Source organism: Solanum lycopersicum, chromosome 6 (genome assembly GCF_036512215.1).
Source record: "Solanum lycopersicum chromosome 6, SLM_r2.1".
Lineage (NCBI taxonomy): Eukaryota > Viridiplantae > Streptophyta > Magnoliopsida > Solanales > Solanaceae > Solanum > Solanum lycopersicum.
In genome coordinates, this window is record NC_090805.1 from 42,426,882 (window position 1) to 42,442,063 (window position 15,182).

The 15,182-nt window shown below is 26.6% G+C and overlaps 1 protein-coding gene across 3 annotated transcripts; it reads right to left on the reverse strand.

Moving 5' to 3' along the window:
• Positions 1-440: 440 nt before the first annotated feature.
• Positions 441-4,431, reverse strand: LOC101251690 (protein ROOT PRIMORDIUM DEFECTIVE 1). Of its 3 annotated transcripts, none has more exons than XM_004241867.5 (3): positions 2,892-4,431; positions 2,007-2,405; positions 441-838 (listed from the first exon to the last, which is right to left on the reverse strand). In XM_004241867.5, exons 1-2 carry the CDS (start codon positions 4,286-4,288, stop codon positions 2,399-2,401), a joined length of 1,404 nt encoding a protein of 467 aa, XP_004241915.1. In that variant the 5' UTR covers positions 4,289-4,431; the 3' UTR covers positions 441-838; positions 2,007-2,398. The 3 variants fall into 3 exon arrangements, with proteins under 3 accessions (XP_004241915.1, XP_025887354.1, XP_010322799.1); XM_026031569.2 differs by having other exon boundaries at positions 441-1,171; XM_010324497.4 differs by having other exon boundaries at positions 441-1,226.
• Between the last annotated feature and the right edge of the window lie 10,751 nt (positions 4,432-15,182).

Below are 15,182 nucleotides of genomic sequence, written 5' to 3' on the forward strand. Positions count from 1 at the left end.
TTAAAATGTCTAAGTGAAATAAATCAAAATGTTCTCAATTGGCCCAATGATATCCTCTCATTAGTTTAAAGAGTCAAAAATATCCTTCCTTCCTATAAATATAAATTTATTATCCTATAATTACTTTAAAGTCAAAAATATCCTTCAATCAATTTATAGATACTCCCTAGAAAACAACTAAAATAAATCAATTTATAGATACGCCCTAAAAAAACAACTAAAATCAGTCAATTTATAGATATTCTCTAGAAAACAACTAAAATTAACTAAATTTCACAGAAAAACCATTTAAGCAAGCCAAAAATCAAAATACTACCGTGGTCGCCTCAAATTACATGTTTTCTTCTTTTTATCATAATTTTCAAGCAGCTTTTGAAAGCAAACTTCACCTTAATATGATTTTGAATTTGTAAAATTGTCCATAAAAATAGAGTATGAGATAAGAAAAGATAGATCCAATCTGTTTACAATCACTTAAATCTTAAATTGTTCACCTTAAATGTTTACAATCACTCAAAACCTTAAATGACAGAGAAATAAAATAGAAGAACACCAATCAACAAGTAAAGCATCTAAGCGCCCTACTAAGATGGCTTCCACCAAAGATATGACTGTTATATAACAAAATACAATGGAACAAAAGGTAATGCTTTTACAAAGAGAACTTATTAGAAGCAACAACCCAGCCTGAAATTCATCTGTCACTCCGTGCATAGCATCTTCCAATTTTTCTCCTTACTGAGCATCAACGGTATCATCTAAAATATCCATTTTCTTCACCACTTGCAACTACGTCTTTTCACCTGATACACTATTGACCATTCTTCAACTCTTCCAGCTACAATGCCAACAAGACCATTAACGGAAAAAAAACAGCAATTTAATCATGATAAAGAAAACGGGAACAGTAGAAAACGAGACTACTTCCCCAAAACAAGTAATGTACGTTACATGCCCTTTTCCGAAAAAAGACCTAAAAATAACATTGATCGCAGCAGCCTAAACCTGCCAGAACACAGACTGGACCGCCCATCTACTCCTTCCACCGTTGCCAAACCTATTGCCCCACCAATACTATCTTCTTTTCATTTATTTCGGAAGCATATCTTCATTTTTTCTGTCCACAAAGGCCCAACTACCTCATCCCCAATGAGTTCCTTCCTTTTGGACCCTAACACGCACAAGTACTTGTCATACAAGATTTTTGAACAAAGAATTGAACCTAACTGCAAGAAATTGAAAATCGATCATGATCAAGCTCAAGATTGGTGAGTGATACAAAGGGGAAGAACTCCATTTGGAAAATGGAATAAAGGGATAACGAAATTAAATAAGTAGTTGAGATCAAAATCAATTGTTTAAGCAATTGGATATTTTCAAAGAATACTTTACTCCTCGGGGAGTACTCTGAAACCCTGCACCTTTTTTTCCCACCAAAGATATTGAGAGCGCACAAAAAGATCAATGACTAAAGTGGCACTCTATCCTCCCTAGACCCCACTTGTGGGATTAGTGATTACACATGAACTATTGTTTTGTAATCTAACTAGTGCTTATGAAGCCCAGACTTTTTGAACCAGAAATAGCTTCAAAAACCTCAAGAAAAATTATGTAGAACTAAGAAGTGCAAGTGTTCAACAGATATATCAGGCAATAGCAAAACATACAAGCGCTTTCATGAGCTTCCAGAGCATGCAAGGTCTTGATTTCTACATATTTGCGTGAGAAAGGTGAAGAAAACAGCATAAATAGGAAGATCACAGTAGAGAAACAGGACAAAGGGAGGACGCAATGCAACCTTCTTGTTTTTCAGCTCAGGAAAAACAGCAAATAACTAGGCAGGGCAAAACTACAGGTGCTTTTGCAACCTGTACTCGTGACTATTTATTATTTGTTATATTATATTGATGCTGACATAGCATGACAACTGAAGATGATAAAAGCAGAGCAGAATCTAATTTCTATTATAATAAACAGATTGTACAAGAATGAAAGAAGTAACTTACATTACATCGAAGAGGAAGAGGAACTTGACCAGCTCTCAAGTAGCCAGGGGTAAAAGCTTACATTGGTGCTGTCTTGTAGAACAAATGAAACAGTCAAGTTTTACACAGAGATCCCCCAATTCATTTGGCAATCAAAGAACTCTCAATATGGCCTGAGCATTCGGTTCTTCACAGGTGCATACCGAACTGAAATTACCTCGGTTTGGTTCCATCTTTTCTAATTTGGTTCGGTTCTTTGGTATGGGCCTAATATCATATGCATCAAGGCAGCAGCTGTTTTTCTATCACATGGGTTGCAATTTTGCATGATCGACGCGGACATGTATCAGCAGGAGCAACTAAGACTAGAGGCTAAGCAAATAATTCAGCAGCAACAGCCAAAGACCTTATGCCTATACACTGCACCAAGACAAAATTGTATGATCTCTTAGTTCATTTTCATTTACACCAGCAGCTTAGCTAATACAAGTATTAGCAATGAGTACATCAGCAGCTAAGCTAAGGTAAAACAAGTAATTCAAGCAGCTAAGGCCTACGCTATGGAAAATAGCCTCTTTTTCAACTAAGTTAATTCCAGGCAGTAGCAACACAAACTTGTGAAAAGTAGGCAGAAGCAAACACCAGCAGCTAATGTTTCTCTCAGTTCAAATATCAAACAAAAATTGAGACCAGGCCGAAGAACTAAATTATTATGTTCAGTCCAGTTTTTCGGTATTCCAATATTTATGCCCACTGCTGAATAAAGAAATCAAGAGCCTGAAGATTTACAATACAAAAAAAAAAACAATTTCAGCTGAATAAGCTGATTTTCCAATAATTTAACACCAAATGAGCAAAGGGAATCTGATCAAGAACCACTATAATAGCTGAGCTAAATTTGATTACTTAGTGACACGAGTGTCCTCTGCATCATCAGTAACATCATCATTATTGGCTTCCTTTTGTGCGTTCTCGGTGTCAGTACTGCAATCACCATCAGAGTCCAGGCTTTCTTCTCCCAAATCTTCTCTAACTGTCTCTCGGGCGGCTGAATGATCTCCTCCATTCTCAACGTAGTCAGCCATTTCATCATCGCCTCCCTGTTTTCCATAATTAATCAATCTTCTATCCACTGTGACTTTCCTTGGACTCAGTAAAACCAATTCAGCCAGCCTTCTCCTAGCTAAATATAACTCATTAGGCTCAATCAACTCTCCCTTCCTATAAGCCTCCCTGAGAAACACCGTATGCAATTTCCCTTGATTTCCCCTTGTCGAAATATAAAATATCCCTTGATGTTGAAGAAGAAAGTCTTTCAGCTTCTTTGGCAAATCCATAGCCAACCTAAAATGTGCAATTCTCTCCAAAGTAATCTTCTTTTCAACTGTCAACGACAACAATTCATGAATAGTCGCAACTGCTCTCTTTTCCATTCTCTTCTGTGCCTCGAGTGACCTTAAATCATAACCAGAGATATCCTCATATGGCAACCAATAAGGCAACCTTTGCCACTTCCAAACAGCAATCTTATAATACTTCCCAATCTTGAAACCTGGTGGGAAATTCACTCTAAATGAAAACCGCACATTCTCTTCTTCGCCACCCTTTTCTCTATACTCTCTCTCCCTAACATTCTCCACAGCACAAACAGTTAATCGCGGGTCTCTTTCAACAACCTCAATATACTTATTCCTAGTCTCTTTAGCATCAAACAATCTAAAATACTTGGGATACTTCAAAACCACAGAAAACTCAAAATCATCAGGTAAACCAAAATCTTTCCTTGCAATCCTAACATGTTCTAACCTTAACCTACCCGTATTCGATAGCAACAGAAGCTTCCGTAAACGGGTTACAGCTAAAGGCAATTGAGCTAAAAGTGCTAGTTTTTCTTGCTCAATTTGAAGCAATGATTTACGAGTAAGCCTACAATATAATATTCTCTGAACTGGGTGTTCGAATACCTCAAAAACATGAGGAAATTTGAGAATAAACTTCCCTGCTTCATATTGTTTGAACCCAAAACGGCGAGCAAGCATATCAAGGCGAGAAATGGCGATCATTGAATTAGGTTGAGTAAGAAGTAGTTCTTGGAATTTCTTTACTTTACGAATTTTCTTCTCCACTTCCATGTAATCATCGTAGCCGTGGTCGCGAATACGCTGTTGGTTCCTGGGTATGGAAGTTGACTGTGACATTTGCTTTGGGGATAGTAAGAAAACTGTAGGAATCCATGTGAGGGACTTGAAGGATGTGGATTTTGACTGTAATAATTTTGTTGAAATCGAAAGGAAAATGTGCATTTTGATTATTATGTGAGTTCTTGAATTTGGGGTTTAGGGTTTTAGGAGGAAGACGCACAGAGGCCACAGTAGTTGAGGAACTTATTGAGTAATTAATTTTACGTTGAGGATGTTATGTTAAGATTTGTGCATTATTTGCCTTGTGTTCGTATGCAAAAAATGGTTTTAATGACAATAACATTAATCATCTTTTACTAAAATGAAAAATGTATCCTACCTTTTGTATATGGGTTCACATGGGTTATTTTTCTCTTGGTGTACGTTCGATTTTTTGGTTTAATTTTGTGTTATTTGGTTGAATTTTTTTATTTTTGATTTTATAAAAGAGTAATTAATTCGATTCAAAATAAATTTGATTTAGTTTGATTTTCTTCTGTTCGGTTTGACTTTTTTCGATTTGATTATTTGGTAAATAATTTAAAATTTTCAATTATTTCTTTAACTCCGAAATGGGTCAAATGGTACCACATAAAATGAAACGAAGAGAGTAATATAAATCATAAGTAAAACTTAAAATACAAAATTATAAGTATACCTATTATAGATGTAATTCAAACATAAACTATAAACATAATCATGAGAGATAATAACTAAAAAGAGACAAAAATGATTAACTTCAACTTAATTCTAACCCTAAACATTATGTTCTATTTATATATAACATAATATATAATTTTTAGTTAAAAGGTATTAGAAGTAAAAAGATAATAACAAGTTACTAAGAGGTAATAGCTCGTTCAGATGGGATAGCTTATTCTAAAATAATTAAATCTCGATTAACTTGTCCTAGAGTAAGATTTTATTTTTTATTTTATTTTTCGACTTAAAATTACTTTGTCCTATCAAAACAGGGTATTATCTCTTAGTAACTTACTTAGTTAATCTCTTACACCCGACAACTGAATATGATTATTTGTGTTTTAATTAAATATTGCAAATTTGAAATTTTTTGTATGATTTTTTTTTAATATAAAATATATTTTAAATGAAAGTCTTATATGGTATAGATATAAATATAATTAAATTTTAACGTAAATATTACACATTAAATAGGAAACAAAAGGAATGAGAAATGATCAATATTTATAGTACATAGTGCTTCATAGATATATTTCATATCTTGATAATTCGCATTGTAATTTCTTAAAATTATCTATTCGGTTATTAGTCACGTAAACTTAAAATTCGCATAATTGGTTTCTAATTATGTAAATTCATATGTTGTATGTGTTTATTTTAACTATTTAGGTACGATTTATTGATTCATTTGATTTATATTTAAGAAAAAATCATAATAAATTACTCTCTTTGTATATTAACAAACGAAATATATAAATAAAGTTTCAAAAAATGCTATTGCAACCAAAATATACGAACGAAGTTATAAAAAATTATTATGGCAAATAAATATACAAATGCAGTTCTAAAAAATTCTTATATGGCAAACACAATATACAAATAAACTTCTAAAAAATTCCTAAATGTATAAATACATAATATTATATATTTACCTTGTTTTTGTATTGATAAGTAAATATACAAACGAAAATATCCATAATAAACAAACAACATTATGAAGCATAATTAAGTAACTATAGTTTATATTTACCTTGTTTGTATATTGACAAACAAATATACAAATGAAAATATTCATAGAAAACAAAACTATATCTATAAAATATAATTAAGTAAACTATATTTATCAAGCATAATTAAATTTATTTCTTTTACAATTTATGAAATTTTCAAATACTATTAAACAAAAGAAATCAAATACCATAATAAATCTAACATCAATATTACTTTTTGTATTAGCTCTCATAAAAAGACCCACTTTGAGTTTATCTATTACCTTCCTTTTATATTATAAGTGACATTTTTTATTTTATAATTATATTAAGAAATAACATAATTTTATTTCTATGTCTTTATTTAATGTTTGTTTATGACAACTTTGTAAATTGAAACAAATGATTTATATGATAGATTTCAAAAAATATAAATGCATTTGGATAATTATTTAATTTACTTTTCGGAGTCATTTTTTTTTTTTATCAATTGATCCAAAAAATTTAAAAATTCAAGTTTTCCCTCCGCTATCTTTCTGTATGTTTTGTGTAAAATGTTTTTAAAAAAATATTTTTATATATAAATTCTTTAAGCAAATATGACAACACCACAAAATATTCAAATTCCATTACTTCAAATTGATCTATTTTTACATCTTTTGAACTTTTGAAATGTCATCTTGCTTGATGAAATTGGTTGAAACTTCAACTTTCAAGATTATTTTTTATTCTTTTTTCATTTTTCAAAAATAATTTAAAGAAAGTAGTTAATCAGGAGTAAATGAATTACTCTCCAATGAAATTAATTAGCTGTAGATTTTCAAGGTTAGTCGAAGTAAATATATTTTTAAGATTAATTAATTAATTAATAAAGATATAATGAGCAAAATATGATATTGTATGTATAAACTTTATAAAATAACATATATTATGGTCTAGCTATTTTTATAAAGGGATGATTTATAACATGGAACCGAGGGAGTAGTAAATTTTTTAAGTTTTACACTCGCTCATTTCATTTTCACTTATTTAATATTGTGTTGGCACACCCGTTAAAATAGTTTTTTCCGATTTTAATTGTGATATATATCTTAACTTAATAAGAAGATTAAAAAAAATCTAAATTTGTTACTTTAAATTAAAAAGATATCAAACGTAAAAATAAAATATTTATTAATTTATGGTCTGAATTAGAAAATATATCAATTAGTTATCAATCTTATAATATCAAACAAGTATATGGAAAATTAAATCTAAATTAAAAAAATTACTAATTACTAAAAAGTAATGAAACATTCTTTTTAAATAATTAAAAAAATAAATAGACACTTAAATTAAATAATTATAATTAGTAACAAAAACATATTAGCAATCAAATGAAAAAAAAGAGTCTTTAACTTTTTAAATTAAATAAATAAAAATAAACCGACAAATATTTAGGAATCTAAGTGACGTGAACACGTCGAGGTTGTGAACAAATATTGTTCGATATTTGAACATGCCATCCTCGTGCACCACAACATGATATTGGTGGTCTCCGTTAAGCCGCTTACCAAATACCTCTTAAACATGCGACACGTGGCGCAAATAGTGATCATAATTCGTCTATAAGATTCATCTCTTTTTTTTCATTTGTGGGGCCGGGGAAGAAAAAATAATTATAATATAAGAAATCAAATTTTCATCCACAAAGCGGGAATTTAATAGCCAACTCATTAATCGATTCATTAATATCAATATTGATCAACTTCTCAATATATCAATATCAATACTATTAGTATAATTTTTAATTTCTCTATGTGAGATTTCTGCATTGATTTTATTAATAAATTTAATCGTATTTTTGTTAACTTTTAGCCCTATTTGATTTATCTTAGTAATTTAGTGAAGTTTAGATCTTTGCTTAAGCTTCTAAAAATTTGACTCGTTTTAATTCAAATTTCGCTTCTTTAATGGAATTTTTCTTTGGATTAAAAAAAAAATAGCCAACTTATTAAGTTAATAAGATTCTCTGAAAACTTCATTTCAATTGCATGGTACACTAGTTTATTTGTCTAGTTTTTAAATATGACATTAGATTTTTTTAAAAAAAAATCACAACCTTAAATTAAATATATGTAAAAATATAATTTAATTTTGCGATATATAAAATGTAATATATCAATTAAATTTGAATTGTGCATCATAATATTCAATCAAAAACGATGTTTTTACTAAAAAAAATTTATATTTAAGACTAAAACCCAAAATATTTACTTTCCGATTTACGAAGAATGACTTAGCTTGAATTAACACGAAATTTAAGAAAATAAAAAATATTTTTAAATTTTATAATCCAAATTTTTAATCTTATAAATTTAATCATGCCGCTTGAAAAGCTATAATTAAAATATTAACATAAAAAAATCATTTTTTAAAATAAATTAAAAAAATTAAATTATATTTAAACAAAAACAATACTAATTAATAATAAAACCACCTCATCATATACAAATACTATGACCTAAGCACTCCATTCAGTAATTGTGTGGTCCGCTTCGATTTCCTCGAATCAAGCGCCTATTCGACTTTTAGTAGTTTCGCCACGTCACTATCGACAACACAAGCTTTAAACGTCAAGAACTGCTCTGAGCTGGCTTTGATTGACAAATATACCCTCACTAAATATAAGTAGGCTTTTGTTAGTTTTTTTTTTTTATATTTATTTGAAAACTCTTTTGAAATGTATGAAGATTAATTTGAAGAACATGTGTTAGCTTTTGTTCAAATTCAGGTTTCAGAAGTTGGTTTTGGAAAAATTTATAATTAAATATTATTTTTAAAATAAAAAAATAAATTATTCAAATAAAAGTGAGTTATTCTAATGGTCAAATATTGTCTCAATGCGAAATTTAAAAAAGTATTAAAAGAAATTTTAAATTTGTGGTCTTAAATTAGTACTCCATTAGTTGATCTTTGACCAACTTTTAGGTGAAAATTAATATTTTTTCCGTTTCAAAAAATAATGATCCAGTGTGATTTGAAACATAGTTTAAAAAATGAAAGAAGATTTTTTAATCTTATAGTTCTAAATTATAGTTATGTCAAATTTATAAACAAAGGGAATATTTTTATGGACAAGAAGAAATTGTATTCGAAAAGCTAATAAATGTTTTTCCCTAAAATACACAAGAATCCACAATTTTTCAAACACTACTGATACCTAAAAATATTCTAAAATTTATTAATCATAACACAAATTATTGTATCACGAAAAAACACTTTTAAAAATAATCAAATTTTTAAAATTTGACCAAATATCTTATTAAAACAATAAATCCAAAAAATATTGAAAGATAAATTTTTAAAAAGAAAAAATTAATTTAGGATCCAATGCAAATATCAAACACAAATAATTATAAAAAAAAAATGAAGTCGCAGGAGGCATAGTGGTACTTGGAAAAATCAAAGAAGATGATGATGTGTTCAAATGAGCAACTCTGATGATGACATTATGTAAGTTTGAACGTGTCAAATTTATTGACGTTGATACGTATCTAGTAACAAATACTCAGATATTTTTATTTTTTTTGGGCTATTGATTTATGGCGTTGGCGTGGGCGTGGGAGTTTAATGCTGATTGGTGAGTGTCGTATCGAGGTCGATGCACCCTCATTGTCTTGTGTGGCTACGAGAGAAAGCAACAAACTGAATTTTGTGATCATGACACATGACAGGGGAAAATAATAGTAGAGTATTATTGTCTTCTTTAAACTAACATAACAAAACAATGGGAAAAAACAACATGCCCTATGTATAGGTATTGAGTACCTTACGACTATTTTGTTAAAATCGATAATTCTGTTAATTTGATTCGATACGAAATTTAAAGGAAATTATTTTTAAAAAATTAATAATTTAAATTGAATAATAAAAATTTTTGTGGTTGTAAATTATTTTATTGAGGAGATATTTTACAATACAATTGTCACTTAATATAGAAATGTGTAAGTAAGTCACATAAATTGAGACAGGGGAAATACGAAATAAAATTTAAATATTTTTTTTAAAAAAAATTACTTTATCTACTTTTTTTGGTATGTTTTAAAAAGATTGATTACTTTTCTTGGAAGACAATAATTTAATTTCGATATTTAAGTAATATGTTTTAAAGTTCTAAAATTACATGACATTTTAATATATTTAATATAATTATAATTTAAAATTATAAAATTAGAATGGTTTTTTTTTATGTCAACTCAAACTAAACTATTCTATTTGAATTAAGGAACTAATAAGTACCTATATAGTGCCTTAAAAACTTAGTACTTAATATTACTAGTAAAAGTTATAGACACATACCCAAGAAATTAAAACACTTTAAGTTATAACACTATGATTAAAATAATTTTTAGCGGTATGATATTAATAAAGAGTGCTAAAATTTTAACCAGCATTAGTTAAGTGTCATTAGAATCAATATTGTGCTTAAAATTAATTATGTTGAGAATATTTTTTATTAGTTGTTTGGTTTATCAAATATATATGACATAATTATTTAGAATAAGTTGTTTATTTACGAAAATACTTTTTAAGAATAAATTATTTGTTTTTTCAAAAAGGGTCTAAGAGGATACTTTTGTTATTTTACATTTTTATGAGATAAGTTATCTCATATTTAGTGTTTCACCTACAATAGGGATAACTTATTCTAATCATAATTATTAATTTCGGGATAAGTTATCCCACAAATTTGTAACCAAACAAAGAATTGAGGGGTACTAAAAGCTTATCTCGATATTATTTTTGTTTATTTATTACATCAAACGATAGCTTATGATTTCACATTGATTGATCATTTTTCATTTGTATTGTACTTAAGAAATAATAAATAAGAAGATAATTTTACTAATTTACTTTTTAAAAAGAAGAGGAAATTTTGTAAAAAAAAAGTAAATACTTTAAAAAATAAACTATTGAACAATATAAACAAAATGGAATTAATAATTGATTTAAAAAATAAACAATTCATATGATGCAATTACTTTTAACATATTAATCAAACAAATCGGAACTGAGAAAGTGATACATCAAATAAAATGGAGAGAGCGTGATACTAATTTGAGTAAGAGAAACTTGTAACTTTTTTTAAAAAGTAATCTTAATTGGAATAATTTAGAACAAAATATTCTATTAATTTTGATTTATTTGTTTTGTTTGAGTTGACATAAAAGAAAGTTAAATTTTATAATTGTAATTTTAAAATATTTTGAACATATTAAATGTCCTTTGATCTAATGTATTATATATATATATATATATATTAGACAAATTTAAATTAGAAAAATAACAAACAAAATGTTGTGGCACATTCAATTATAAATTTTCTAATCGATAGAATAAACGTGAGAATAGCTTGATTTTGTGGAAAAGCTGGCGGACTCACGTGGTGTCCGCCGGATGCTCTAGTATCATTAACTTCGTCACAAAATATATATATTTATGTAAAAATTGATAGATATTTGTATAAAATTAAGATAGAGTACCCAATAAATAAATGATTTAGTTGGCCCAATGACTCCTGAATTGGTACTTAAGATTTTTTAATGTTGTTGTACTAAGGTTCGAATTTCACTGTTAACATATATTTTTTATATTTTCACTTTAAAACACCACAATCTTAAATTCCTAGATCGTGGACGGTGATGGAATGGCAATGTGGCATGGTCTAGATTTGAATATTGAAATATTATTTTCATTCATTCCATTTGATTCCACATGTAAAAACCACCGTTCATCTTCCACCATTCAATTTGCATCGTATATTATAATATGTACTAACGTATGACAATATCATTACTTTTGTCGTAGCATTACACAGTTTTAGAGCGAACAAATATAAAATTTATTTATTATTTTATTAAATTAGTGAGTGGAACTAAAAATATAAATTTAGCTTAGATAATTTACTTAATTCTTTTGAATTTGTATTTAAAAGTATTATAGCTGCACATATGAGGTAGTCCGTATTTGAAGAATGACAGTGTATTATGATCACGAATGACTTAAATATAAAACCATTAAAATGATATTTCTTTTAGAACCCAAGAGTCGGAACTTTCGAGAAGTTATTTGTTACTCTCTCTATCTAGAAATATTTGTTATGTTATACTTATCAAAAGTCAATTTAATTAATTTTTAAAGATAAATTAGATTACATTAATTTGATATCTTAAACGAAAAAATTAAATATTTTAAAACTATACAAAAGTATTATGAATTACATTTTTTTCATATTAATATAATAAAAAAATGCATCTTAATATGTTAGTAAAAGTTTTTATAGTTTGACTCTAAAAATAAAAATTATGACAAATAATATAGAACGGAAAGAGTAGTTCATAGATTTATATTCCTCTATTTGTAATTTTCTAAGTTCATAGATTTATATACCTCTATTTGTACTTTTCTTAGTTTATAGATTTATATAACTTAACAGAAAGACTTTTTATAATAATAATATTGTACTAATGAAATTTCATTAAATAGAGTTTGAGAGAGGGTAGAGCAACATAGATCTTATTGTTAGTTGAGGAGGTAGAGAGGTTAATTTCAAAAGATTTTTGGATCAAGTGCATGAAACTCAATAAAAAGAAAAAGAGAGTGTTTCGAATAACCTTTGACTCAAGTACATCAAAACTAAATAAAAGAATAAGAAAATAATAAAAAAAGGTGTATCAATTAAAAGAAAAATTATATCTCGTATTAAAAAGAAACAGTCAATAATAACAACAATTTTTTTTTGAGATATGCAATAGAAACTAATAACATGGAAGGAAAATTTAGGGCATCTCCAACCCTATCCTCTATTCTACTCTCAAAATATAAAATTATTTATTTATTGAAACAATCAATTTCAATCTAATTTTTTTATCTCTCTAAAAAGGAATCTTTTTTCTCTTTCCTTAATATTATATTATTATTTTTATTTCATGCTTATTTCTTATTTCATAATATAAATTATTTCGTCTTTTTGAAAATAACACCCTATTTTTATGTAACACAAAATTTTATTTTTCAAATTTTTCATTAAATAAAAAATTATATTTTATTCTAATTAATATAAATTGTGATAAGTATTGTATATAATACATATTAATGAACAATTCAAATAAACGTGAAATCATGGATGAAATATAATTGCATCATAATGTTGTATTATCATAAAATTTATTTTAAATTTTTCATAAATACTCAACTTTTCAAGGCTATTACATTACTCTCATCATTGTTCTATTAATGTATTATGTAGTTCAAAATGAGCATTTTTTGTCCTTGTTTTTTATGTGTAGCTAAAAACTGTATAAATTAACAATTTCATCTTGTATCCAATTATTTCATGTACTAATTTACTTCCCATGTTCCATCTTGAACTATTGAATCAAATATTTTCATTCTATTTATAAAATGTAGATTAATAATTTATCACTATAACATAAAAAGTAGATTGTTTGAATTATCATGTAAATTTTGTGCATATTTAATAATGAAAAATAATTATAATCTAAATTACATATTTAAAATGACCAATGTTTTAGATGTTATATTACTTAGAAAATAATTATAAATATTAGAGACTTAATTTATAACCTTATATAATATAAATAATATTAAAATAACTTTAAGTTACATATTTAAAGTAACAATTTTTTTTAAAAATAATTTATTTGGCGGAAGTAACTTGTTAAATGTTTGCATTAGAAATAATTACAAATGATAGAAGAATAAATTAATAATATAATAGAAATAATATTATAATAATCAAAAGTAAAATAGAGAGGTGAATAGTAGTTCCCCAAATTTGGTGAACTACTATTCACCTCTCTATAAGTAGAGGGAATAGAGAGTTTTTTAGAGAGTGGTTGGAGACCCAATTCTTTATTTTATTCTCCAAATATATAGAATAGAGACTAAAATAAATAGAGATAAGTTGCAGATGGTCTTAATGCATTACATAATTAGTTCTATTCTTGCACATATTCTTTTTATTTATGGCGATTTTATATACTATTATAAATTTCATATTTCAAAATTAACTATTTTAATTATCTACAGATTAAATATCAAATCAATTAATTCTTAAAGGGATAGTTTTATTGATTTTTATCCAAAGAAGTTAAAAAATAACGGTAGTTGATTCTTTTGAGTACACACTCCTAGTGTGGCATGTGTACATTGATTAAGAATTTGGCTTCCCTTAATTTATGTCCTGACCATTTTATCATTGTCGTTATTTGAATAAAAGAGATCTATCATAAATTTAAACTGGTTAATATAATTTAGGATAAATTTTAATAATAATTAAAATAATAAATATTTTACGTAATTAGTTTCAAATATAAGACAATATTACAATTCCAACTACTAAATTTATTCTTTTTGCCTTTAAGATATGTATTTTAAATTATTTTTGTTATATAAATATTTATTTTTATGAAATATTCAAATACTTGATTGATGCATCATTTACAAAACATACCAGAAAAAAAGTTACATTAAATCTATTAATATACTTATTCAAAGTGGAGGATCCAAAGTTATATTTTTTAAAAAAACATTAAAGTTTTTTATTTCAAAACATCCAAATTAAACTAAAAATTTTTGGAATGAAATATGTTTCTTAAAAGACAAGTAAGAAAATTTTCAAATATTTTTAGAAAAGATATGATATACAACTAAAATTGTTGGATTAAAATAATAATTTAAAAACAAATGAATAAAAAATATTAATTATATTAATATTTTAATTTATTAAATCTAAATAATTAATTTAAGTTTATGACAGATCTCTCTCATTCAAATGAGAAGTTAAAAAAATGGAGAGAATGTAAATGAAAAGAAACCAAATCCACAAATTAATAGTAAGTTTACCATATTCAACACTCTTTACTATATCACCCTTCCACATTCTTTGTTAGATCATGAGAGTTAAAAACCTAAGAAAAATATTACTTTTATTACATAATTATTTATTCTTTCGTATTTATAGTTTAAGTTAACAAAATATTAGTGCCATTTGTTGCAATATATTATCTTAATTTTTGTCCTCGAAAATCTTGTTGATATATAATAAACATTAAAAAGTTTAATTCAATATTCTAAAATATCACATAAAAAATCTCCTCTAATAAAAACTTATATCTTTTAATAATTCAATATGATATACGATTATTTATTATTATAAACAAAAGGCTTATTCTATTTTAGATTTTAGTTTAAATGAGTGAGCAAATTACTTAAGTTCTTATGTCTAATTAATTAGTTTATACATCTATTCCATTATTTTT